At 50.1% G+C, this 27,894-nt stretch overlaps 1 protein-coding gene across 3 annotated transcripts; it reads right to left on the reverse strand.

The window, feature by feature from the left end:
* Positions 1-241: 241 nt before the first annotated feature.
* On the reverse strand, positions 242-25,763 carry nup93 (nucleoporin 93). 3 transcript variants are annotated; one of them, XM_088613677.1, is made up of 22 exons: positions 25,607-25,763; positions 24,787-24,972; positions 24,057-24,174; positions 15,599-15,661; positions 13,240-13,368; positions 11,338-11,412; positions 10,505-10,597; positions 9,881-10,020; positions 9,126-9,258; positions 8,328-8,485; positions 7,032-7,197; positions 6,841-6,934; positions 6,384-6,575; positions 5,826-5,952; positions 5,276-5,348; positions 4,782-4,826; positions 4,528-4,644; positions 4,109-4,227; positions 3,675-3,792; positions 3,419-3,502; positions 3,148-3,276; positions 242-2,500 (listed from the first exon to the last, which is right to left on the reverse strand). In XM_088613677.1, the coding sequence occupies exons 2-22, from the start codon at positions 24,963-24,965 to the stop codon at positions 2,390-2,392; spliced, it is 2,463 nt and encodes an 820-aa protein (XP_088469803.1). In that variant the 5' UTR covers positions 24,966-24,972; positions 25,607-25,763; the 3' UTR covers positions 242-2,389. The 3 variants fall into 3 exon arrangements, with proteins under 3 accessions (XP_088469803.1, XP_088469802.1, XP_088469804.1); XM_088613676.1 differs by having other exon boundaries at positions 3,139-3,276; XM_088613678.1 differs by lacking the exons at positions 24,057-24,174; positions 24,787-24,972; positions 25,607-25,763 and adding an exon at positions 18,689-18,944 and having other exon boundaries at positions 3,139-3,276.
* Positions 25,764-27,894: the final 2,131 nt, after the last annotated feature.

Below are 27,894 nucleotides of genomic sequence, written 5' to 3' on the forward strand. Positions count from 1 at the left end.
GGACGCCGGTTCCCAGAAACGCCGCGAGGGCCTGTCTCTGATCTTTCTGCCTCGCAAAGGGTCTGTTGACTTTGCCCGAAGCCGGACAGGAGTCCGGCCAGACCCGGGTCCGACTCTCTCCCTTCACACAGCGCCAAGCCGGCCCCCTGCCCCTCTGTTCGCGCACGGAGTAAAAAAAACACACTTCCACAGCTAGTTACTATAAACCTTAAAAGTTACAAACGACAGGAAGACGTTTGGATTTCAGTTGGCCCGTTTGGTAGTTTATTCACACATTCATGTGCAGCAACGCACTAGAAACCATTAAAAAAGGTACAAGTGTATATGTATACAAAATAGAGACTCGTTGTAGAAACTCGGCTTTAAAAATAACTTGACTGGCGATGAGGAGCCAGTACTCGGGCCTCCGTCAGAGCGTGCCGACACGGAAGCTTCACTGAAGGCAGTGGTATGATGCGACCCTGGTGTTGTGAAATAGCCGGGTTAGAGCAGGCGTGTGGCATCGGCCTGATTCACAACACCAGCTGCAGCAGCCATACCCGGCGTCGGACCCTCCTCGGCCGCAGGGAGCCGCGGGCAGACGGAGCCCTCCCGGGCACCGATCTACAGCACAGACCGCGCTCGGCGCAAAGCCCGGACTCCGTTAAGCACGGAGACAGAGCGCTCGAAGGTTTTCCGACAACCTGTGTGTAGCTGCAAAAAAAAGTTGTCAACACATAGTTAACAGCTGACAACGCGTTTTTCTTCTGAAAGCCCAGTTACAGAGTAATAGAAAGAAGGAATTCTTCCATAAGGCGTTATATCAGCGAGAGGCAGGCTTTGCAGCCAAACGCACCCCACGGCACAAGCGCTCAGTACAGTCGCTTCCCGACACAAACATTTAAACTCGCTCAAAGACCCCTGAAGCGATTGTGATTATTAAGAGAAACGTGTCTGGTGTAATTATAAGTGCTGTTCGAAGACCGCAAGCAGTATCAAAACCTCATGTAGTTTCAGATCTCAAAAAGACCCGAGATAGTCAGGGGGCGATGCCTCTCCCCCCATCAGCAGGAAGCTAGACTAGGAATCTAGTTTAATAGACTATTCCGTGGAAAGACCACAGCATGATACTTTAAGACTGCGGTTTTAACTGGATTTTGATTATTTCCACCTAAACGATTCTAGCTCATGTCAGTGGCATTTTAATTGTCATGAATAAAGAAAGCATGACCAGTGACTCAAGGCGCAGCCTGCAACTCAGTCACAGCTCGACAGCGCTCTGCTGCTGGTCAAACCGGACAACGTGCTGCTACTCCACCGCCACCTACTGGCCAGCATCTCCCATCCAGGTTTTCAATGCTTCTAATTGCGATTTGAACAACCAAAAAGGACGACCTAAAGCATCTCTATAATTATAACCCACGTTTAACGCTTGTTCACTCAACACCCAGCGACGATCGGCTCCCCACGGCTGAGGAAAAATACTCTAAGAAAAAAAGGCATCTATACCGGGACAGAATAAAAATTAGAACCGAGCTGCAGCCAGAACAGTGTGGTGTGTTGCCCTCGTCTGGCTCCAGTCCTGGAACTGTTTCCAGAAAGCAGCTCATCAGCCTTTACAATCCTCCTTGCTTAGTTTCACATCTACAACACGCGAGGGCTGCGGGTGCAGGGCAGGGCACACAGGTGAGCAGGTATGGGCCGGGGCCAGAAGCCGGCGCTGGCCCAGGACTGGAGCCGGGAGACGGTGGGGTTCGCAGAACAGCGCAGCCTGCTGGTCAGCACTTTACCCCGAGGAAAGAAATGCCAGAACAAATCAATACAATACTGCAGCAGACCACTGTCAAAACAGCAAACAGGAATTGAGGGCATATTGAGAAAAATGCTTCTCAAAAATGTGCAGATTAATCTTTGGTATGATGACCCTGACAAACGGATAATAAAAATCACTACACACTGCTGCTCTGTGGGTTTTTCCCCTCAGAGTCTAGGAGGATTAATATTGTACCAGCAAAGTTTATGAATAAGCCAGAGCAGTATAAAGAGAAAACACACTGTAGGTCAAACCACAGACCTCCCCAGCATTAGCCAGTGATGCCAAAGAGCAGAATCGTGTCCTATCTGCAAACCGTCAGCAGAAAATGCAGAATTCTTACCAGCATATTCATTGCAAATGAGTTAAAACAATACCTTGAGGCGTCATAACAAAAACAAACTTTTCAGCTTAAGCGGTTTCCAAGAAAAATGACAAAAAATGAAAACAAGTTACAGCCAAAACAAATAATCTTGAAACGGAAAAAAAAATGGAAAACGAAAAGATTTTATTTAAACCAAGACAACATACAAAGCAGGGGGGCTGGTGGGCAGGCAGGCAGGGGCCCAGCCCAGCAGCGAGGGGGGGGGGGGGGGGTCAGTTCATCAGAACCTCCATCTGGACCAGGCGCGCGTTGGTGTCGCCGGCCATGCGGTATGGGATCATGCCGGCAAAGGTGATCAGGGCCCGGGCCTGCGACCGCAGGTGCTGGGGAAAAACACAGTGAACCCGGCGGTCAAAACGAGGCTCTGCTCTTCCAGGAGCTTGTGCACTCTGACTGCTGAGCTCTCGACCACCATTGAGCTGGGTGTCCACTAGTCACTCAACACACAAAACATTTTAAATTCAGAACTTTAAATGGAGGACTTAGGGCAGACTAGTATATATTGAGCTGGATATTATATAAATATAGAAATTCTTACATAATAATAAGTCGCGATCATCTGTTCTTTTAAATGCTCTGCTAGTAAGTGCCGTATTGTTTGTATGGTCTGAAATATGAACCATTCACAAAAAAATGTGAATCTCAGAAACCGGTGGGAGATTTCATCTTTCCCACACTGATTCAACAGAAGGTTGAGAGCCTCTAGGGGCTCAGAGCGAGAATTTCGTGAGTAGCTCCAGTGCTCAGGTGGAAGGAAGACTTGCACATGGTGAATTCCCAACAGGAAAAGCAGATCTCAGGCAGCAGTTACATCAGCTAACCTTAGTTTAGAACAGGTCATGAGGGGGGAAAAAAACAGACCTAAGACACCGAAATTAAATGTTTTTGTTTGATTTGCCCCATAAAGATGCAAAAATGCATCTGCCAGAAGGCATGACCCTTGACCCCTGACCCGACAGACCGTGCTTACTGAGTCCCTGTCCTCCAGCGAGCGCTGTGGCCGGACTGGGGTAGCAGCTGTGGTTCCCTTCAGTCTCTTGTACTGTGTGAAGAGGATGTTCATGGTGGCCAAGAGCACCTCAGACAGGTTGTGTCTGACCTGAAAGAAACAAACTAACTTTTCAATGCCCGTTTTTGCCAAGATGCCCAGTAGGACTGTGAGGGAGCAAGACATGAGAAGCCAGTAGCCTGTTCCCACAGCCTGGGACAGATCCTCCAGCAGCCCAAGGGGGGGGTCTCACCTCATCGCTGAAGTTCCTGAAGGCGGCCACCCTCTCCTCCACACTGTCCTGGCTCAGAGGGACCAACTTCAACCTCTCCATCACCTGTACACACCACAGCCCACACAGGGACACAGGCCGAAAAAAAAACAGTTTACAAAGAGAACATTTCCCCCCAAAGTTCCAGCATCAGAGTTGACATATTCTCCTTCACAAGACTACAGCCACAGCTCCCGGGGCCCCAGCGACATGGTGAGAAGAAGTTCCCCAAACTCACGTCGTAGGCTCTGTCGATGTGACCTGCGTGATACTCGTCGAAGAAGGTGATGAGGTCCAGCAGGAGGTAGAAGGTGCTGTCCAGAGACTTCTCCCCAGCCGTGCCCTGGGCCCTGTAGCTGTGTGAGTGGAGACCGACAGGCCCAACGTTAAACCCGGGGCAGAGAGGCAATCTCTCCCAGCTCCAGTACCACAGTGCATCAAAGCTCCTTCCACAGTCAGGACCGGCGCCCCCCGCCTCACTGCAGCGCCAGGCAGGACCGGTGCCCCCCGCCTCACTGCAGGAGCTACACCGCTTGGGAGCGAGCACTTTTGCTGCGGGCCAGAAACCACACTTTGGTTCAGGTACAAGCCCAGAATGGCTCCTACTGCTGCACATTTCAAGGAGGAACCAGGAAGGCCACTTGGGCCGAAAGGAAGGAAAGCCCAGCGTACCGCTCTGCGATGGCCAGTGCCATGTTCTTCAGCCTCTCCTTGTTGGACTGTGGCGCGCTGACCTGGGAGATGACCGGACTGAGCAACCTGTTCATCAGCTCCATTACCTTATCAGGATTCTGCCCAAAACACAGATTAAGGCATAACGCACACTGAAGCACAACACGATTTCTGTCAATTTAATGTTCCAAAACAACTATTCAAGGATAGTTCCCAACTCTGCATGAACATTAAGGCCTTACACATAGTTGGATACAGTGTGGCTACAGCATGCCCGTGCGATTGATATGTCAGACATCCACATGTGAGGCCAAAACAGCCCAGACAGTGTCAGGCTACAGCTGACCGCACACCGAGCTGACCCCCTCATGCACTTTGTACATAAGAGAACACAGCACACAAGACAAGAGACTCTTTACCTTGGCGAGTTCATACAGCTTAACCGCTTCTTCGAAAAGCCCCTTGTTCTCGGCTTCAAGAGCAACTCGGCTTATTATAGCTCTGGTGTCTCCTGCAAACTTGTCAATCACCCCTGGCTGCCAGAGCCCACCCCAGAAAAGAAGACAGGGAAACGATTTTAGTAAACCAGAAGACAAATTTCAAAATTCAAGCTGCGCTGTAACAGCCACAGCTCGGCTACAGAAACCGGAAATAGAAAAAATCACAAACGAACCTTTCTGCTTCCGTCTTTTTCTAGTCTCCCCAGTAGCATGTCGAACTGTAGAAAAATAACACCAAGACGAAAAAAACAGAATATTAGTTTTTCAGAAAAAAACTTCACAGCTGATGCTCCCGTCCTCCCCTGCAGGATGAACCTGTGGTTCAGTAGCTGTTTTAAAGCAGCAACTATCCCCAATGTCACATACAACACCTACAACATGTGAGTTCTACAAAAACAAAGAAAAAGAAGAAAATAAACAAGGAACTGGGAATTACGGTATAGTACCATCATCTAAGCAATGAAAATCCTGTAAGTGCAACAATGGAAAAAAATCAACCTGTTGACTTGAGCTCAATTCAGTGTTTTGCAAAAGCATCCCCTTGCACAGTTTTCACATTTGATGCTACAAAGCTCACAGTCATGACACTATGAGGTAGCAACTAATATCCGATATATCTGCAACCAACTCCATACATGCCAAGCCTGAATGCAATGCAGAAACTGACCTCCCGACTCTCGATCACGAGCTCGCTGACGCACCGCATGAACATGTTCTCTCCTTGGCTGTCCTTCTCGTTCCTGGGGGGAGCAGAAAAGAGCAGAGAACTTTTTCCACGAGTTCTGCAAGACCTGCAGCGCCCGTCCCGACCTCGCAGATTCTGGAGATCAGTGGGGAGACCCCCTGTTTCCCCAAATTACGGTTAATTCCTGCTGCATCACATGGTATTATGTTCAGTTCAGTTCCGGCACATGAACATGCTTCTTTTGTTTCGCACACTTCAGGTTCCTTGAAAGAAATTCATGCCATGCCAGGACTCGAGAAACATCTATTAACCATAGTGCATTTGCAGGCAGGCTGCGAATCAATTCGCAAATATTATTTCTCAAAGACCGGAAAAGGCTCTTCATAAGATTTTTTTTTTACCAGCAATAAAATCGAAACACAATTCCCGATGCGCTACTCCAGTGCCCCTTAAAGTCAATAAAAAGGCTGAGAAGATAAAAAAAATGATCTGAAACAAGCCACAGGAAGTCAAAGTGTGGAGGCAGCGCTACCTGAGGAAGTAGAAGTACTGCAGCGCCTCCCGGGGGTCAGTGGACTCGAACTTGCGGGTGTACAGCATTAACAGGCGGATAAAATTCAGCCTCCTGATCATAGGAGGGTCCCCCGGCTCCTGGCTCACTGCAGAGACAGAGAACAGGCTTCATTCACCACCTCTTCGCACGCCCACTGCGTCATGAGGGCTCTCGTCTCAACGTGGGGACCCCCCCGGGCCCCAACATGCAAACTCCTCGCAGACAGCACCCCAGGTCCAGGACTGCCCCGGCTCTGCCAGGCAGCAATGGTGACCTTGGTGGTTTATAAAAAGTCCAAATAAGTTTTGAAATTGGAATTCAAGAAGGAGGAGAAGCCTGAGGTTCACGACGTCACCATGAGCCTCCGGGATCCCAGGAAGATAGACGGGATCACAGCTGTGCAGGGAGGTAAGACAGCCCTGGCAGACTCATGACATCTGACTCATAGAGACTCTTATTTTGGGGTTCCCCAGCACCGTTTTCAGAGGCAGAGGTGCCAGGAGAGACACACAGCGCCGCAGGAGGGAGTGCACTCACGCAGCTGGGCGCTCTGCCCGGAGGACTTCAGCAGCAGCCGCAGCTCGTGCAGCACCAGGGCCACGTGCACGGCGTGACTGCGCAGCCGCTCCACGCGGAACAGGAAGGCGATGGCGGCCTCGAACTGCGCAGTCAGGAACAGCACCTGGAAGTACAGGAAGGGCTGCTGGCCAGCCGCAAAATGCGACTCCCCTGCAGAAACACAAACGCACCAATCTGGGTTCACTGACCGCAATGCACTTCCCAGTCATTTAGCACAACTAGCTAATTCCTATAACTGCTTTCCGAGCAACAGTGTTTAATAAACAGACAGAAAACCTCCTTCGTGACTCGCCAAGATGCCAAAAATGATTTAAATCGGCATGAAGTACTCTACAACGTTAGATTAAAGGACACTGACTCGACTTAGACCCAAGGTATTTCACGAGTGCAGAGACGAAGCAAGAGGGCGACTGACCATAGTCCTCCAGCAGCTGCTTCTGCAGCTGGGGCAGTGCCAGCCGGTCCTGCGGAGAGCTGCCGCCGTCCTCCTCGAAGCACACCTGGCTCAGCTGCGCACAGACAGACACAGATAGCAGCACGTGAGCCCGGTCTCACCGCGTCCGCCAGGGGCCACCAGGGACGCCAGGGGCGGAGGCCGCGTCTCACCTTCAGCCAGAGGTAGTCCTCGGTCTTGTCAGCCACCTCGCCGTGGCTGTCTGCGATGTCACACTTGCCGATCAGGCAGTACACGGCCCGCTTGTAGGGGTCGGTGCTGTTGCGCAGGATGCGGCGGTAGTGCAGCCGGAGCTTGTTCTCCGTGGCAGGGGCCAGCCTGGCGGGAGACGGCACAGCCTGGTCAGGAACCCGCGGCCGCCCAAGTGACAGCATCTCCCGTCAGCCGCACAGGGACGCCCGCTTTGGTGCTTTGACCACCCATATTCTAACCTCTTCATCCAATTCAGGGTCATGGGCGAGCCAGAGCCTATACCAGCAAGCAATGGGCACAAGGCAGGGTACGCCTTGGATAGGATGCCAGTCCATCGCAGGTATTTAAATAATTAATTCAACTGTTTAATGGAAAGAAAAACATTCACACCCTGGACAGGATGCCATTTCATCACAGGGCACACACAAGCACCAGGGCCAGTCTTCCCTGAAGTCAATTGACCTGCCAGCATGTCTTTGGACTGTGGGAGGAAACCGGAGCACCTGAAGAAAATCCACATGAACACAGGGGAACATACAAACTCCACACAGACAGCACCCCAGGTCTGGAACTGAACCCAGGGACCCAGCACTGAGAGAGTGCAATGTTAATCTTAATGCTTAAAAAAATGGGATTAAAGAAGAAATTACAAACTTGTATAAGTACCTAAACTTGCCCATTCAATTAATCCAGATCTATATATATATTTTAAACTACAGATAATTAAGTGAGGCTATTACAAGAATGAAGATTCACCTTGGTGAAGAGTGGAAAATCAGCCTGAAGACACTCATCTTTCGCAAACAATCTCTACAGATAAGAATTTACCCATTAACCTAAGCACCTTGCCAGAATTTCACTGAAACAGCCTTCCTGTCCTGCGAGCTTTGCAGAGAGCTGCTGCAACCATGCCTCGTTATTGGGAGATATTTTCCCATTATCCTGCAGCTGAAGCTATGATTACTTAATTATTCTTTAAATTGCTTGCCTTGGAGAGGTGTGGGCAGCAGCCTGGGGTTGCTTCAGTACCTCAGTCTCTCTGATTTATGCTGCGATTAAAGGCTGAAGCCCTGGATTCAGTTCCCAGTAGACAAACTCTGCTCACAAATCCAATGAGTTAGCCACTCCACTCCTTTTGGAAGCATCCCACTGTCAGTGCAGCCTGGATGTTTCCCTGAGATTGTTGCTGCATTCTGCAGTTTCTATACACTGTTGTATGGCTGCGCGGGTCATTGACCTGCAGGGTCAGGGCTCACCGGCGGTCAGGGCTGTTCATGTACTCCTGGAACCAGTTCTTGAACTCGCCCAGCTGGTGCTGCGCCCGGTTGACCACCTGCATGGCGGCCGACAGGTCCCCGCAGCGCAGGCAGTAGTAGATCAGGGCCCAGACGGGATGCCCCTCCACCTCCCCGTCCTGGGGAGAGACGAGACGGGGGGGCTGCGTGAGGCCGACAGACAAATCAAGACAACAAGCAAGGTCCTCCGACGACTTTCATCGAATTCTAAAATAAAAATGCAGGTTTGCTCGATACAGTGCTAACAGGAGTCAACAACGCAGCGAGATATTTCACAGTTCAAGTAGGGAGCTGCGTCAGCATGCGCAGGCTGCAAAGGAACAAGTAAAGGTTTATTCCCTGCTGAAAAGAGAAGAAAAACAACGTTTCCGCTGCGGAGGCTTCTTGGGGTGTTTCGTTTCTGCTCTTTTCAGCACTGAATAAACCCTTACTTGTTCCTCTGAAAGATATTTAAACCAATCAGCCCTGCATCAATGCATGCTGGAGCTTACAAGTGCTAACTGGCACTTCTTCTTACTGTTACATTAATTATTTCAACTTTATAATGACATGATTCAGTAAGACAGTTTAAACATCTGTCTGTAAAAAAAGAAAGCATGACATAATACTTGCAAAGTGGAAATAATGTGAACGCTCTGAGCAGCCCAGTGTCTTATTGGCATGTTGGGTCTCAGCGGTGCAGGGACACAGGCGAGGTCAGTTTGCAGCTCATGCTGTTACAGATGCCTGGGACAGCAGCAGACTGCAGACGGGAGGTACCTGCATTCCTGGGAGTGGTCCTGGCAGCTTGATGTTGAGGAAGCTGTGCACGAGCTGGTAGGTGCCGGGCACGCCTCCCAGCTGGGCCTGGTACAGATTGCCAAACACGGTCACCATGGTGTAGTTCTTATAGCTGCAGCAAGAGAACAGAGTGTTAAAGCATTCTCTTTCTCCAAACTGGAAAAACATGTCAAAAGCCACAAGAACCGCTATAATCTGGAGGTGCCATTCAGTCCATCAGCTGTTTCTTGAAAGAAACCAGGGAATCAGCTTCAGCACCACAGCTGGGCAGCTTTTCCCATACCCCCACATCCCTCTGGGCAGAGAAGTGCCCCAAACTCTTGGTTTTAAGTACACTTCCATGTAGAAAGCTGAATATAACATGGAGAGCTGATTCCAGACTGTGCATCTCCCAATCCCGTCTAACAGGAGCGGATATCAAATTTGAACTTTAAGACTAAGACTCAGCTTGCAAAATCCAGCTGCTCATAGGTCAATAATGCAATCCATAATTGAAGCAACGGCTACGGAATAATAAATATTTTTTCATATTAAGTTTAAATGTTTTAAGTAAGGTTGTAAAGGTTTAGATATGAAGAAATTAAAACCCAGTGACACTGTGGAACTAAGTAGCGAGATATAAAGAGGCCCAGGAGTTTTATGAACAGCTGCCAGCTCTTTTCAGCCCCTTTGCGAGCAGCACTGGGACTTACACCATCACAGGCACGGCGGCCCTCTCCCAGCCCCCGGCTCACCTGCGCTCCAGGAACTGCTGCGCCTGTCGCACGAACGCCATCTGCAAGTCCACGGAGACGCGGCTCTTCAGCGCGTCTTTGGCTGGAACCAGCAGAACGTCAGTCATCTGCTTCACCATTGCCCACATCTCGGACACGCTCTGCAGGACAGGCCGAGAGCGTGGTCAGAGACGTGCCAGCGGACAGAAATGCAACAGGGCCACAGCACGCACAGGAGCTCAGTACAGCTCTTTCCCTGGGTACTGTATTACTGACGATCACTGCTGCAGTCCCTCCCTCCTAATTGTTCAGGCCTGTAAGCAATGGCGGTCCTATTGAATTGCAGCTGGTGACCTGGAGTGCTGGCACGCCCTCTGACATTTCCATTACACCAGCGAAAGTAACCTGCACATGCACGTAGCAAGGCTGTGTGGACTCCCTTTGTCAACCTCCCAACCTTCAGTTTATAGCAAGAATGGACAAGGCCCAGCAATCACAGGACACAGAGTCTACTAGCTTGTGTGACACCTGAGCTCTTAATTGCATTATTGATACCACAGTTCAATAAACTGGACCAATTCAACGTTATCTCCATTATTTGCCTGTTGACAACTTGCAGGGTGTTCTTGGTCCACACCGGCCTACCTTGTCATCCAGACTGTCGGCGACGGAGGCACAGAGATCCCCCAGGCTGGGCTGCAGGTGGCCACTCATGATCTTCTCATTGTAGACGTAGATCTGCTCAGACAAATGTGCCAAAAAAAAAGCAGCATGTAGCCGGGGTTAGGGGCTCTGGACTCCTGACCGGGAGGGTCAGGGGTTCAAATCCCAGGCAGGGAGCAGCCTGTGGAAGATGCCCCGCTCGTATTGCCCCTGTAGCTGCCCTGCTGGGCCACTTGTACAGATGGGACACCAGGTCATCCTTGTGAAGGAGCCTTTCTCAACTGAACTGCTTGATGAAATGAAGGATTGCAAATAGCAGAAATGAGCTGGAGTGGCGCGAAGTCAATCGATGCAGTACGTTATATCCCTTAGTTCTCAGCGTGGCGAGAGGAGGAGACCCGACTCCTCTCCTCTGTAAAGCAGGGCAGCGAGACGTATCCAGTGCACCCCTGCCTCCTCAGCAACAAGCATCTTCAATCTGCTGCTGCTTTACGTAACCTGACCTAGTTTGCGCAGGGCGGACTGCTGCATCCCTGTGCTGCAGAGGCCGCAGCTGGGCCGGTGTGGTGCGAGCTCTCGGCGCAGGCCGGAGCTGGGGGATTTGTCAGCACAGGGATGCAGCAGTCTGCCCAGACTGCAGCGTTTGAAGGCAGCATCAGCTCTTCCGACGCCGAGCCCTGCATCTGCAAGATGTCACTCAATGTCGGCTACAGAGCCATGTTTATTTGAACAAGGCACGACAGATGGTGCAGCGCAGCACATGGCAATGTCAATCGCCCCTGTTCTGCGTCCGTTACGAGGCTCGACTTCCTCACCTGGCGGCCGTACGACACCTCCACGCTGTCCAGAGCGCTGCGTCCCGGGGCTCCCGCGTCGCTCACGAAACTGGGCTGCAACAGAACAAGCACGTCAAGCAGAGGCGATCTGGAGTGTCACCTCGACCGTCCAGGGGCCGCCCGCGCCCGAATCCCCGGGGCTCACAGCACAGAGGGGTCCCCAGGCCTCACCTGAGAGCCTGGAGAGGAGTCAAACTACCCGAGGTCTCAGGAGCAGCAGGACCCATCTGACTGACGACTGAAAGAGGAGCCCCTAAACAATGATGGCAGCAACGCCACGGGAGGCCAGAAACAACCGTTGTTTTCAAAAAGAGGTGCTGTTAGATTATAAAATCCACAGCTGCCGTTTCCAGAGAGCAGGTTCAGTCTGCCTGGGGCGTCTTCATTCCACCCTTAATTTCTGCTATGTCCCAGCCCCTGAACTGTCAGGCTTTTATGGCCTTTTACAGCTCTAATTTCTAATAACTTTGGTCATGTCCCTTGTTTAATTGGAGCAGCGCACATATACAGTACGTACACATTCTCCCAATTACCAGTGGTCTGCGAGGGCCGTCTGAGGGGAAAATTCAACACGCCTGAGCAAACAAATTTAACTGCGCCTTCCAGACGGAGGCCAGATCGGAAACAAAAGCTTGCTCGCGCTTCCCAGATCCCAGGTGGGAAACCACCGCCGCGGCTGGGGAACCGTCCTGACAGGTCACGAGCCGTCTACTTCGTGTTGCAAAAACGAATTTATTCCCAGTTCATTAAAATAACGGGAGTCTCCATACCAGCACAGGAGATTCAGAGGAGGCCGGACTGCGCTGTGCAGAAGAAAAGAAGGTCAGAAAGTTTAATTTTTCATAGTCAGACTTATCACTGTGCTGCCTAGTGATAGGGGGTCACAGCCCCTCTTTGAAGACAGCACTGACTGCGAGGGGCAAGGGGGCATCGCAATTCTTTCATGCTAATTTGCCCCTGCAAAACAGGTGCAACTTGTCTGTGTTTCAAGAGCCCCTTGAAGTGGGTGGATCCTGCAGCCCAGTCGGGGCTCCTCCCTTGGCACTCTGCGACTCTCCAGGGGACAGAGGGGAACAACCTACAGTCCACGGCGAGAGCTAACAGCAGAACAAATGCAAAATTTAAATTCCTGTTAATAATTAAAACAGTGCAGGCACAATGTCTCGTGCTTGCGGTTGATTTCGGCACGGTAAGTCTTGAAAAGTGCCCGCTTCAGATTGGAGTTGTTTGAATTATAAAACTCCACCACCACCTCCCACCTCCCTTATTCTTGACAGAACAGGGACTGAGGCTGCTGGGTTAAAAAAAGGACTGGCAGCTCACACAGAGCCTCTCCTGGGGAGGTGAATACAGGACACGCTGGCACCCTGTTGAGTGGACGCTGCAGAACCGGGGGACAGGCCACGGGCGACCGCTGTGCTCACATGCTGGCTGCAGCAGGGTGCCAGTGGAAACAAGCAACCCCTCGCCCTTGTCCATACAGAAACAGCCAAACCCCCCCCATACTCCCACAGTGCTTGTGCACCATAAAAACAATCAGCCAAAGTTACCAGACACCACATGTTGCACAACAACAAGATCCTGACAACGGGTGTTAATGTTTGCTCAATTTAGTGCTAGGTGTTTTTTCCCCACAAAGGTACTACCTCCACGTCACGGATACTCAACTCTGCTCCTGGAGGGCCACAGCATTTATATCGGATCTCTCTGGATCTATAACTGAAGACACTGGAGAAGTGCTACACCGGCCCAGTTACGCAAATTGTTTCAATCGTGTCATCAAGGGGAAAGGGCGCCTGTGGAAGCTGGAGGAGCAGAGCTGGGCCCCAGCTGCTGCCGCTGGCCAGAAGGCGCCGAGCTCGCGGCCCCGGGGCTGCTGACCTCTAGCTCCTGGGTGAAGTCCAGGGCGTCCTCGCCGGCCGCCAGCAGAGTGTGCAGGACCCGCTGCTTCACCTGCTCCCACTGCACCAGCATGGACTCGCGGTGGTACTCCTCAGCCAGCAGGAAGGTCTGGGAGGCGAGGGGGAGAGGGAGAGCGAGTCAGCGGGAGCAGGAGGGGGGGAGGAGAGAGTGAGACACTGGGGGGGGAAGAGAGGACAAACAGCTGTCACAGAGCGCGTCTTTGCGGCAGGGGTCTGCTGCTCCAACACGATTCCTGACTCTCCGAACCCCCAACGCAAGGGGCTCGTCTCGGAGTGGCAGTGTGCTGACTGACCCGTCACTGGACACTCGCAGGGCTCCAACTGCAGCTCTTACCCCCAACACCCGTGACTACCAGGGAGCAAGCGCAGCAGCCGATATACCTCACACACCCCGAGCCCAGCTGAGCGCTTGCTCTACTAGGCCCACGTCAGAGACCGTTCGCACCTTTAGAAGATCAGCCCAGTGACAGAATTAAAAATCAAGGAGCACCATGGTGTTTACATGTGAGAATTTCTTGCTGTGTTAAATCAACATAACTGAAACAAACTGGTACATAGAAATGATTACGTTCTATATGTGCTTAACTCCCATCAAGCTGTATGTGAGCTGCAGTGGACTGTCCTGAACTGCCGTTATCTACAGGACGAAAAACAGACGGCTTCTGCACCACCTCATAGACATGGTGATGGCAATGGCAAGGGGTCCTGTCTGGTCACTGCGCCCGCAGATGTTCGATGTCATTGATCTCTTCGTCACCGATGCAAAAATAACTGCCCCGCTTCACACAGTCGGATTTAAGAGAAATGTCACTACTGCTTTTGTTTCGAAGAGCAGTGCGACATTTTTACAGCTGTGGTCACTGATTTTATGAGTACGGGCAGCATAAGGAGGAGGGTTTAGTGGTGACGCAGCTGACAAAGGGAGAGAGGAAGGCAGCGAGAGCAGCTGTGCGCAGGCTCTGCAGCTCCTGATGTGAAGCACCGCATTCTGACCAAGGCACACCCTCCATCGCCTTCACAGACACATTCATACAGACTGCTCCTCAGTTCATTGGAGCTTGAACTCGCATGCAAATTTACCAATAAATTAAACCCCGTTTCTTCGCCATCACAATGTCCTTTCTTAAACAAACTTTGTCGATGAATGTCATCATTAAGAGTCGCGTAAGTCAGTGAGCCTTGAAATCAATTTCGTTCAGCACAATAAAAGCAACTATATCGGTGATCGCGAAGGGCTGTCCAACACCTGTGCAGTTTCTGCTCCTACATCTCAAACCCATCGCAACATTTCATGAAACGAGCCACAGATTTTTAATTAGCATCAAGATTATGATAGACTAGGAAAGCAAACAATGGCTTCCATAGAAGTATGCGCCACCTTATTCTGCGGAATCCAAAATTACCTCCATCGTTCCGAATTTAAATGGAAAACAGCAGTAGATGCTTTTTTTAAAAACGCTGATTCAGAGCACAGGCCTACTGTAGGGTTACATACCACAGTTTTTATTTTGCTTCATATGGGCATGAAGGCAGAAGAACAGATCAGAGCTGCTCCTACATCCGCAGCAGCAATTGAGCCAAAAAATTTCCATTGTTTTCCTTCAGAGGCACAGAAATGGTTTCAAACTGGGTCTGATCCTTTGGGTCTCAAGAAACACCGAGAGAAATGGGAACTATCTAGGACTTGGCCAGTCCTGATTTAGTGAGGACTTACAATATGCTCCCACTTTTTCTATTTCTAGTCACACCTAGGGAATGCTTCATAATTGCAAAACCTCCTAATTAAACTGGCGAGAACTTCAGAAAAAAAAACAGTTAAGCACAAGGCAATGAGTGCCTATATTTAGATGAATGTCAATCAATTGACACTTCGAGATACTGTCGGGAGAAGCATGGCATCAGGATATGCTATGCCTACAGGATCAAGACGCAATATACATCAAGACCCAACTGAAGAACCTCCTGCAGTCTGGTACCATTCTTATGACTCTTCCCAGGAAGACATTTCCCAGCGCAGCTCCGCCTGCACTGGGTCAGACTCAGCTTTCAGAGGTGGGGTATGTGGCAGACTCTGCCCAAAATGTCAGATCCCCTTTCCCTAGGCAGGTGGCAAAACATCTTAACGGCTATTTTTGATTCAATCTCGTTGGCTAAAATGAAACTGCTTGGCACTTGGAAAGCATCACCGAAACATGCACAGCGCTAACTGCAGCCACAGGAAGAGGGACCACCCCCCCCCATCCACACCCTGAGGAGGAGCGAAGTTGAAAACCCGGCTCTCCCGACCTTCTACAGCCCAACAGTCGGCTGCCACTCACCCTCCTCCGCGACTCCTCGATGGCCGACAGCAGCGCATTGTCTCGCTCGTTCTTCAGGAAGCCCTGGGGGGACAGAGGAAGAGGAGGCGTCGTTAATTCAATAACCCCGCTTCACGACGCATCGCCGTCCGCTGTCTGAGACGCCACGCGTCCGCGCTGAGAGGCCAGCACCCTTGCAGGATATGAAAGCGCTGAAGGACTTTTTCTGCCGAGCAACCTGATAAAAAGGATTACCGTGTGATTCTCGGGCCCAGGCCGGGGCTTAGGATACACAGGCCTGCACGGCGAAATCGTACCCAAGCAGAACTGTTCATGTGACACCATGTACCAGGATCATGTCAAAACAAGCCAAATTAACGCCAATGAGAATATCAGAACATTACCCTGTAGTATTGGAACTGGGTTTAAAGTCTATCTTTCATTTTTCCCCAGAAACTGCCGATTCAACTTTGAAAAGCCACCATCTCGCACACAGCTCACACGACTGATCTAGTTACTGGTGCTGCTCCACTGCTGCAGAGCTGCCGCCCTGTCCTGCCATGCTGGAAGAAGGAACCCTCCGCTCGGCGGGGCTCCCGCCCTTGCGGCCGGCCCGGCCCGACAGAGCCGTGACGAGGGCAGCTCCCCTCGAGAAACTGGAGACGCTGCCGCAGTGGCTCGCGTCAAGAGCGGGGATGGGCCATGACGGGCCACTCGGGTTTCTATTCAACTGCACCCGTGCAAAACTCCTCATGTCGACCTCTGTGTTTCCTGGAGAACGCGAGAACGGAGAACCAAAACTGGAATCCGATTACATCAGGTATTTTCTGTGAAACGATTCAGAGAGCCGCTCACTGATTCCCTTAATTTCACGTAGGCTAAGCTACCTGCCGAGTTACAGATGCTGCAGCTCTTCTCGTCTGCCTATTGTCCTCCTTTTATCCCTCCAACAGGCCAGCAGGGTGCGGCGGGTCCGGGCTCCCGGAGCTCACAGCACAGCCGGACGACACACCTAAAGCCAGCCTGGGAAATGGAGGAGACGACTCCAGACCCACTTCTGAGCAGCTCCCTTTTCCCCACCAGGAACGGAGACGACTTGTCGGGAGAAATGACCACATCCGTTACGGCCCTTACTGCATGACACAGCATACAGATCTACACGCGCTCGCTGGAACACAAGGGTTTTCTGTGCTTTAGACTGACATTTCCATGTCGCCTAAATCGCAGAGAAAAAGAAATGCAGGAGACTGCCTGTTATGTTTAAATGTCAAGGGGAAATGCTTTTACATTGTGCATGAAAGGCTAAATATAGACCCGATTCCCACCCAGGCCAGGGATCGAACTCTACCCTGAAAGCACCAGAATGGATGGCTACTGGCACAGAGCCCATGCAGAGACGTAGATCTGCGCCACTCAGCTGCCCCGCTAGAGCAAAAACCAGAGTCCTGAGTCATGCTAGCTGGGTTCTGGGACCAACAGAAACGGACTGGGGAAAGATGTATTGGGGTAGTGTTCGGGCTCGGCCCAGTGTCAGATGGAAACTTGGCCCTTTTGGTCTGGGACTGCTTGAGGCCCAACCTGTCCCTGTTCAGACTCCTGAACAAAAGTCAGACAATCCCCACCGCCTCCGTGCGGGAGTGTCTTGTGGTACCGCTGAAAGACCCGTTAAAAACATGCCTGGAACTTATTTCACTTGTGTCCTTAGTTTTTTCGATGTTTCTATTTAATGTAATGGAGGTGACCCCCCAGTGAAAGCTACGCCCATCTGAGAGGTACAGGCAACACCCTCAGACATGCTTCTCTGCCCATCGCTTCGTTCTCATTTAATCACTGCAACTGAAGAGGAAGAGGAACTGCCACCTCACCTAGACATGAATCTCTCAATTACTCTCAATTCACGCCGTTTCAAGAGCATGCATCTGTGATATCTACAAACAGAAAGAGGATCAGTCTTTCAGTAACTGATCAAAGTAAATTTACTGACGCATTCCCCAATCACTTGAAATTCCAATCTCTCAACCCAGATGGTTTTCCAAGCAAGAAGCACAGACAACAAATTCACTTTTCACGCTGAAAGCTATATAAATGTTTCTCACATATATGATACAAGATCCTTGTAAAAATAAAGCAAAGATGAATTTAATCATTAACCTCTATCATGAAGAGTGTATATATATCCTAGTATTTTCAGCCTGCGTACGCCATATATACGCCAGGTATACACCTACGAAATGAAAATGATTTATACGATATAAACACACTGTGAGTATAATATCGAAAAATATCCTGCAAAAGGAACAACTGCCACTCTTAAGGCAAGATCCGAGTTCTCCTATGTTCTTATGGAGTTATGTACATAGAGAAAAACTCCTGCCAAAGCCTTATTCTGTTCCTTTTTAATCTATATTAGAGGCTGGCTTTGCTGCTGACAAATGTATGGGCATTTCCAGAACATGGCTAAACAGCTGAGCATCCGTATTTGAGATCATATAGGCACTGCAGCTGATCTTCCCCAATTCACAAAGAAGAAATAAACTGGGAATGTCACACTGCATTACCAGACAAGATATTTTCAAGATCCCACCTAATCCACAGTCTCAAGACCTTCTGAACGCTCACATGCAAGATATTGTGTGTTAATCCACCTAGCCAAAAATTCATTCATCAAACTGCAATACAGAGAGTCTATTAAATTATCACAGAATATGCGGATTTCCTAACACACATGTAAGCATATACACTCATATTAAGAACAAATGAAAATCTGAATACAAAAAACACCAACAAATAAATGACAGTTAATCCAAACACACCTATAACCCCCATCTGTCACAATCTGCACATTTGCATACTGCAGGAATATTTTACCTGCTGTAACAGTCCCATGGAAAACAATTTAATTTTTTTCCATATTTTATTTCTGAACAATGAAGACCACAAGAAACCCCACCCTTTCTCCCGACTTCCCAGGCAGCCATACAGAGCAAGCAACATTTCTTACCCACTGTCAGCTAACTGCTCTGAAAATCTGGGTATGATCGGAGCAAGGAAAAAAAAATCAAAAGAAATCAAACCACTGCGCTTACTTGTATAAACAGAAATTATACTCACTGGCCTGTTCTGCGCAGTTTCTCAGCTGCAGGCTGTGGACACGCGATAGCCCAGCAGAAAGTTACTGTGCTCCCCGGTGCGCTGAGCCAGAGGCGGCTCGGGCTGCCTGTCATTGTTCAGGCTGCAGGAACAATGGGAGCAGAGGGCAGGCAGCTCAGGTGATGCCCCCCTGCCTGCCACGCCGGCCCTGCTCCGCGCCTGCTCATGCTGCAGCCCCCAGCCCCTGCGTGCAGGCCACTGGTCTGAAACCAGTAAGTACAGCAGGAAGGGCTACTGTGGGCTGTTTTATTGTAGGCGGACCATACCATGTCAACTCACACAATGGGGGGAGGTTGGATTTGAGTAGAGAAGGAGGCTGGACCATTTGAGCCCCACCCCCACAAACACACCTCTTTTCTCTTTTTTTTTTTTATCTCCCCCCCTCGACCTCCTCTTTTTTTCTTGCGCAATGCAATTATGATAATGGAATTTTTGTGATGGCTTCCGACATCCTGTCTTGAAATTAGGCTAATAATCCTTTTAGCTGTCATGTTTTGTTAATGAGTGAATGCTGCTGCTGCATGGCCATGCATCACTGGGGCAGCACACTGTACCAGCACATGCAAAGCTATTTCCATCAACCTACTGTAACAGCTTTTATTAGCATATGTGGTGGCCAGCACAGAACTGCCTCTCCTCTCTCCCTGCTGTCTTCCCAGAGAGGATGTCTCCTCCTGACTCCGCCATCTTACTGCACCACTGCGATGCCTCTCTCCTCCTCCGCTGCCTTTGTTGATGTGAAAGAAAATCCACTATCTGGCCTCTGCAGACAGCAGCAAACCAGGGAATCTCAGGGTTTGCGCACAAGCATATTATTTAAAAGGAAATTTCAAAAAACTGACTGCTGCCACAAAATGTAAGGATTAAACTAAAGTAAAAAATAACGCTTTTACATTTATTATGTTAATAATGTGGCATTTGTTCTGTAAAGACTTCAGGAGAAACTGTCAAAACACAGGTAGCAAATAAACACAGGTGCTCTTTAATTGCTTAGAGGGGGTGTTTAAAAGCATAGCGAGGGCCGATCATGCTACCCTGTGAAAATACAGACAAGATCACCGCCGTTCCTCCACAGAGCTCGCTCCGGCGCCGCTGCTGCAGTTCACACAGACATTCATCTGGTGAGCGAACGCACCCACAGCGCACGCTGACTGGAGGAGCCAGGCGCCGCCATGAGAGAAGCTGGCCGTTCCACGCGGCGCGCCGCAGTGCTCGCTTTCAAAACGGGCGAGTGCGGGGGCAGCCGGAATTACTGGTGTTCTCTCAGCTCCTTCATACTGAAAAGAGAAAGGAAAAACCGCCTTACATGCTACAATTGCGCGCCTGATCGCAATATCGGGAGAAAACCTCGCTGCAGCAATGCACACCTACACGCCAGTGCCAAGACAAAGGGTGACACAAGGCCCGCAGTAAGTGCGCAGCTGAGTCGAGCACTTAACTCCTCCGAGCCTGCCAAGACCGGGACTGCCCGGCCCTGGTGACGCCGAGACCCCAGCACTCGTCAGAGACTGCCCCCCAGGGGCGCCGCGCCCAGACGGCCCCTGGCATCCCACCACCGCAATCGTACACAGTAATACAGACGCAGAATTAACGCACAGGTCCTTCCTCAGGACAGGACAGAGGTCATCCATGATTTCTTACCCTCAGTATTCTGTACATACATAAATATTACTGTGTGTGGATAAAGGATGAAAAAAATAAGTATGTGTGTGCCTGTACGAGGGTAATTTTTGTTCTATACATGTTATGGCTATAAATCATAACAACCATTTATATGTGTCCTGTGTCAGAATCCCCAGCTTAACACAGTGTAATTCTGCACTACATTCGGGCAGTGTTTCACAACAAGCATGTAAAATGGAAAAAAAGTCCTAGTAAATTAATTAATAGATTAATAAACTAAAAAGGGCGAAAAGCCACAGTTCTTGTTGACAGTGACCTACTCTCTGGCCTAAGGGCCTGATCCAGTCTTTTCAGCAGTCAGTACTTTCTGGACCCTCTACAGAGCCAGACAATCAGGACAGCTGTGCCGACCGGGATGAAGCCTCAGACAACACTGTTCCTTGGTGTAAAAGCGTGGCACAGCAGCTAATGTGCTTTAAACGAGCACAGAACCAGCACCGCGCCAGGCAAAGAGTGCGCCCTGCTGTCCTCGGCCAACCGGGGCACCCACACCCCCGCAGACATGCCATGGGTGGGGTCCAGCAACGGAGCACTGGGGTATGACGGACGTGCTCACGGACGGCTGGTGCGATCGCCCACTGATCGCCCCCAGATAATCACGACCTGTCAGCGGACATGACGTTTTTCAATTCTGAGTCTAAGGGTGGCCCGAACATGTATTCTATTCTCCTGCCTGGGGACTGCGGCCAGGTGCAGTTTACCAGCATCCCAAAATCACTGCAGCCACTCTTTGTCCAGAAAAGGTTAGACGATCGTCGCTCTTTTCTGGACTCAAGTTTTATGAGCTCCCTCTTCCCTGTCCTCCCACTCAGTGCATTTTGGTTTTGAAAATCAATCCAGATCTTGTTAAAAGAAACTCCACCCGTCGACTCGCGTCTGAGAGCTGCAGCACAGCCTCCACACCCTCCGAGACGGGGGGGGGGGGAACGTTTCCGTTTCTGAAGCTGCAGCATTCAGGAACAAACATGGCACAGCTCTGCAGAAACATCAGCAGTTTATGAATCCAAGTTGGCAGCTGCATGAGGCTCCCATTAACTCATTAGCATGCGTGCACCATCCCCCACGCAGCCACACAAAGACTCCGGGAGAAGAGTGTGATCACCCCCCCCTCCCAGGCCTGCGACTGATCGCCTCGCCCCGCTGACAGCTCGCAGGCTGGCCGCCCCCGCCTCACAGAAACGAGAACCACAGCAGTGGGCTGGCGGGGGGGAACCCCACGATGAGGAAACTGGGGGTCGATGACAGAACTCAAGGACATCGCCTGGGCCTGTGGGCAGTTCATCTGAACACCACCACACCCTAGCCGTCCGTGCGATACGAGTACACGAAACAGAGTGATCTGGCCACATCTCCGCATCAGCTCGCTGTAACAGGCTGGCGTGGGCATGGACACAGGCGCTACGCTTCATTCAAGCGTCCCCTTCCGGCTCGGTTTCGCCCAAGCCTCACAGCAGAGATCAATAGCCAGTGACCACAAACTGTTGACGCCTCACTTTCAGGTCTAATTTCAAGCCTGATCCTCTCACTTTCTCCTTGAGGAGCAACACAGTTGTTACTCTGCGCTTCCGCTTCTTCCCAGAAAATTGACACGCAAACTGCACCCCTTAGGGCAATTCAAGCACATGTCTCAGGGCCAGTTACTTCTCATATAAATAGAAATGAAGTAACTAAAACACAGCAGAGAAACGTGAAAGGAGTAAAAAAGTAAATATATTATGATACGCTGTATCATCTATTAACCCTTTTATACAAGGTTGTCCAACCCTAATCCTGGAGAGCCAAAATCCAACAGGTCTTACAGGTCACTGCTAAACCAGCAGCTTGTGAAGGCCTGCAACAGCAGCCTTGATCAGACTGGGGGGTCCACTGGCTCAGTTAAGCCAGCACCACTTAGAGAGCAACCGGCTGCTCACGTTTTCATTTCAGATGATCTCGCAGCTACTGAATCAAAACAAATCTCCTGCTTCAGTGGTCAAAATAAGCTTCTTCCAGGCGTGTAAAAAAACAAAACAAAACTGATGGGTTAAGGGTGACCGTTTCTGTCTCCTAGACCACAGCTCTCAAGGACCAGGGTTGGGCCACCCTGCACTACGACATGATCCTGGAGGTTTCAAGCACACCTGGATATCCCAGGAGTCCCAAGAGAAAGTCAGGCAACAGCTCGCTTTGCTTTGAGCAAACTCTACTGCTAGAGAGGTCCCTTCTTTCAGCGGGACTCTACCACACTCCAGCACGAGGGCCAGAGGCACCACGGACTGCAACACCATGAAACTCAGCTTGTTCTGTTCCATACTGACAGGTAGGACAGCGCAGCTGTGAGAAATCAGTACTGCTATGCACAACAAAAACACAAAATCAGACCACTACAATATCAACCCTGTTACAACCGTAGTGTTAAATATCAACACTCCAACAACCAAGGACCCCGAGATGAGCACGAAGGGCCCTTTTCCAGGCTGGTGAAGCCTCATCTCAGGGTCCCACATGCCACTTTCACACTACTGTGTTCGTCCCGGGTCGAGAACAGACACAGCATCGAGGCGTAACAGGTCCCACCGGACTGCAGGTAGGCTCGGCGGCGATTGGGGTTCGACTGCAAACTGCCAGCTTGATTTTGGGGTATTGCACAGCAAAAGAAGGGTCACTCAGGACAGGCAGGGGGCAAGCACAAGCAAGTTCTCCGTGACAAAAGACAAAACCTTGTGATGTTACTGCAACACTCCCTTTCCAAACACAAGCTGGGCTGCGCCGAGCACAAAGAAGCACACAGAGCCCTGCTGTACCCACACAAGGGCGACAGTGTACGCAACTAAAGCAACAGATCAGAAGCATTGTCAACGCACAACATTGACTAAACCTGTAGTCAAACCACATGTGTGAATTCAATCGGATAAATCAAGCATCCATCTGCAGGAGCTGTGACTAACGAGAAAGACATTTAAGTTAAAAATGCTGCCTTTAAATTGATTTGGAATTTTTGGAACCATGTTATCATCTATCTGTATCCAGTTTAGGAAGTGATTCATGTCAGATAGTCCATGCCAGCTGCAGGGGGGGTACATCACCTCCTGATGTCACTGCATGTTTGCTGGGCACCAGGCAGGTCCCAGCAGCCCTTGCTGCATCACGTCAGCTAACGCCAGCAGTATTCTGGCAGCCGTCACGACAGCTGTGTGCTTCTGCTGGGGGACTCCCTGTCACAGTCCGCTAGTGACACGACCCAGACTGGACTGGCAGCTTCTGAACCGCAGGGCACTGCGCACTGGATCCTCTGCGGGCCTAGCCCAGTGCCAGGAGACACTGAACCTGATCAGTCCGCCCAGAAGCAGTAGCAGAACCTCTGAACACCCCCCAGTGTCCAAAGATCACAGTTCTGAGACCCGTGGCACCACCCACACCAAGGACACAAACCCAAGAGCATCCAGGTGGAACAGACTAGTTCTCCTACCTTCCACACCCGGCACCAATTACAGAAGCCATTTCTGGCTTCTAAGTCTAAGGACTTTATGGTACCCAAGAAGAACAGATACAAGGTCTTCTAACAATGGGTCTGCACAGCGGTGCAAAGCAGACAGCAGTCCTCGCTCAGTAACACATCACCAGACCCACACAGGACCCAGGATCCCTCTCAGGACCAGCACGGTACCTGTATATCCGTGTCCTTCACGGGCTCCAGGGGCTCAAACGTTGTTGCCGCGCTCAAGCTCTCCAGGCGCTGAGAGATGTGGAAAATGTCCAGTCCTCTGGATCCCAGCAGGATTGAGCTGAAACAGACAGGCCAGTCAAGGCATAGTGTGGACACAAACCAACTCTGAGCTCTCGCTCTCTGTTTAGGTTATGGCTGTAGAACATTAGAGGCAAGAATCAGCTGAACTGTGTCAGGGAAATGAGCTATACAAAATATATATATATATTTTGTATATAAAAAAAGAGTCTTTAACAGTATAGTTAAAGACTCTTAACTATACTGTTAAGAGTCTTTTATTTCTGGTTTCTGTCTTTACTAAAGCAAGCAGCCCAATGTTGCACATTATCAGCTTCATCATCACATTTGCAAAGAGAAGATCATTTACATGACATAACCAATAGCACTATGGCAGGAGGGCAGACTCATAACTGGGCAAGTCTTCCTCCTAAAACCCTGAAGGCAGGTACCATTTGTAACCACATTTGCCCTCTGGCAGGGAAGCCAGGGCAAGCATGAAGAGAAGTGTGAACAGGGCACAGGCATCAGGAGACAGAGACGGTGACAGGTCTGAGGAACAAGACTACTTCAATGCTGCTCTTTTTCAAGACGACAAGCTTGAGGAGTTCAGATTCCACCCAGGCGCCCGAAACACCCCCCTCCCAAACCCCCCGAGCGCCGCAGCACTTACGCCTTGACGTCGGCCGTCTCCTGGGAGGTGCGGGTCAGGGTGCGTGACCGGAGCCTCTCGCCGGCCTGCTGGATCTCCTGCAGGTTGCGCTCCACGTGGGGCAGCTCCGAGATGGCCTCCGTCTCGGCCGCCAGCTGCTCCGCCTGCTGCAGCAGCTCTCCGAAGCCCTCCGCGTCCATGGCCGGCCTGCAGGCAGGAGCAGCGGGACGAGCTGAGGGCGACGTCCCCGCCCCCGCGGGAGCTCTGGGCCGCATCGCTCTCAGGACGAACACTATCGACTTATTCAAATGACTTATTGACACCACAGTCACCTACAGGCATCTCCTCAGTCCAGGGGGGACCGATGAACGTACAATGGCCGATATCACAACGGGCACCGATGGAGCATCAAAATAACATAACTTCATACACCCGTCTTCAAAAACTGAAAGAGGTGACCCCTGCAAATCACAATTCAGATCAGCGTGGGAATTAAAAAAATATATATTAGTATTCAGCGCCCAGTTTTACACAGCCAAAGCGCAGTTGGGTGTCTTGAATGACTGAAACCCGGCCATTCTTCCCAGACTTGTAAGTAAAACAGCGCGTAATCCGAAATCTGAAACTATTTTGTGCAGGGAAAAAAAAAAGCTTTTACAATTTATTATGCTGTTTGGAAAACCGTAAATACATAAGCCTAAGATCAATAACGGACAATAATCGCAGTGTAACCACTGTCCAACGTGCGTATTACCAGCTCGGCGCTTAAGATGTCGAGAAAAAACAGGCCGTAGTGATCCTCTGTCAGAACTAGAAACATCATATACGAGGATTAACTCACCTTTTACCTTAGACTTATGTAAAGTTATTCGATATCGCGTTTAAAAAGATGTATATTTTGACAGCAGCTTGCCTAACTGTATCCCTCCTTCGGCGGAGCACATTCCTCCCGGCACTTCCTCAACCCTCTTCTCATTGGACCCCACTGCTCCCACAGGCCTTAGCGCCTTCAATATAACTTTATTGAATGACAGGGGAGGACACACACCGTACTTCGCACTTGCGCTTCGTGAGGCCGACGCCATGTTGGCTCTAGAACTGTGAGCCACAATGGCGATTACGTGCACCAACCCATTAGATAGATACTTTATTAAAATTGCAGAAATTGCAGTGCAACAGCAGCCAGGCACAGTCAACACAGCACAGTGTAACAAAATGATACAATAATACAACAATACAATACAGTCAGTGAGAAGTGCAGTAAAAAATGGAGTATGCAGAGTTGCAGTACACAAGAAGATGTATCGCACAGTATAAATATATTGCACAAATCCACCAGCATATATTGCACATCAGTTGTAAACAGAAAAACCAGCTGTAAACAGTGAATTCATCTTAAGTCAATCTTGCCCCTGCCCGGACACACAGTGGATGAGTTGTAAAGTCTAATGGCAGAAGGCAAGAATGACCTCCTGTAGTGTTCCCTGTCGCACCGCGGGTGGATCAGCCTATTGCTGAATGTGCTCTTCATTCTCACAAGCATGTCATATGGGAGGCGTTGTCCATTTTTGGACACCATTCTTCTCTTTGGCTCAGGATCTGCGCCAGTAGCTGTTAGGTTGCCGGTTCGTATCCTACAGCTCGCAAAGGAATCCTACTCCGTTGGGCCCCTAAGCAAGGCCCTTAACCCCATCTGCTCCGGGGGTGCCGTATAAATGGCTGACCCTGCGCTCTGACCCCCAGCTTCTCTCCCTGTCTGTGTGTCTCATGGGGAGCAGGTTGGGGAATACAAAAAGACAAATTCCTAATACAAGAAATTGTATGTGGCCAATTAAGTGATCTTATCTTATCTTACCTCCAAGGGACCCAATCAGACTCAATGACAGAACTTGCTCTTTTGATGAGGTTGTTCAACCTGTTTGCATCCCCTGCTCTAATCCCAGAGCCCCAGCACACCGCTGCTTAGACACCTGCACTCGCTACAACTGACTGATAGAACATATGAAGCATCTTACTGCACACATTGAAGGACCTGAGCCTCCTCAAGGAGTAGAGTCGGCTCTGACCCTTCATGTAGTTGGCCTCGGTGTTCTTAGACCATTCCAGTCTATTGTCCATGTGCACTCCCAGGTACTTGTATGAGTCCACCATCCCCACACCACTCCCATGGATGCAGACAGGAGTAGGTTGGACCCTCTTCCTCCTGAAGTCTATCACTAACTCCTTCGTCTTTGCCACGTTCAATTGCAGGTGGTTCTCCCCACACCACTCCACACAGCTGTCAATCAGTCCTCTGTACTCCTCCTCCTGCCCACCCTCAATACATCCCACAATTGGAGAGTCATCTGAGAGCTTCTGCAGGTGGCATGACTTTGAGTTGTACTTAAAGTCCAAAGTACAGAGGGTGAAGAGGAACGGAGAAAGAACTGTCCCCTGAGGAGCCCCTGTGTTACTCACCACCTGTTCAGACACACAGTTCTGCAGTCTCACAAACTGTGGTCTGCCTGTCAGATAGTCGGTGATCCATGAGATCTTGGAGGTCATTATCGCTAGCAGCTGGATCCTGATCTATATATTCACTCTCGGTTCTTGAGGCACAAGCTTGATCCGGTTTTCATTCCATCTTGGACTATGAATGATTTTATTTCAATTGAAATTTTCTTTTGATCTATATGAGTTCTGTTTGCTTCTTGAGGATTATAATGTTGAATAATTATAAGGCATACGTAAGGGAATATTCCTGGGTCACAATGAGCCACAGCCTAATCCAGCAGTCAGAGAGAAAACTGGGGCACCTAGAGGAGCCCGCCAGACCACACACAGGCACCTCAGGTCAGAACTGAACTCAGGACACAAGATCTCCTGAGGCAACAACACTGACCAGCATAACACTGTGCTCTTCAGCAAAAACTTCAGTAGTTCTTTTAAATTACAATTTTAAAGGTCACTACTTCACACCAGAGCCCTATAACTTAACAGTGCTTAAACATGTGATAACTGTTTTATTGCTCATAGTGGAACATCATGATATATTAATGTTGCATTAAGAGGAGATATGTACTATACAATTATTTCCTTCTCATAGTATTCAAAATATATCCTTTTACTAGAAGAGCAAAGCTCTGCAGG

This window comes from Lepisosteus platostomus, chromosome 20 (assembly GCF_059453375.1).
Source record: "Lepisosteus platostomus isolate fLepPlt1 chromosome 20, fLepPlt1.hap1, whole genome shotgun sequence".
Lineage (NCBI taxonomy): Eukaryota > Metazoa > Chordata > Actinopteri > Semionotiformes > Lepisosteidae > Lepisosteus > Lepisosteus platostomus.

Excerpts from the sequence above, each read along its gene's own strand:
- nup93 (XM_088613676.1), bottom strand. The coding sequence starts at position 24,965 with ATGGACGCGGAGGGCTTCGGAGAGCTGCTGCAGCAGGCGGAGCAGCTG. Across the intron at positions 11,413-13,239 it reads ACTTCACCCAGGAGCTAGAG|CCCAGTTTCGTGAGCGACGC; the intron begins GTCAGCAGCCCC and ends GTTCTGTTGCAG. Across the intron at positions 9,259-9,880 it reads CAGCAGTTCCTGGAGCGCAG|CTATAAGAACTACACCATGG; the intron begins GTGAGCCGGGGG and ends CTCTTGCTGCAG.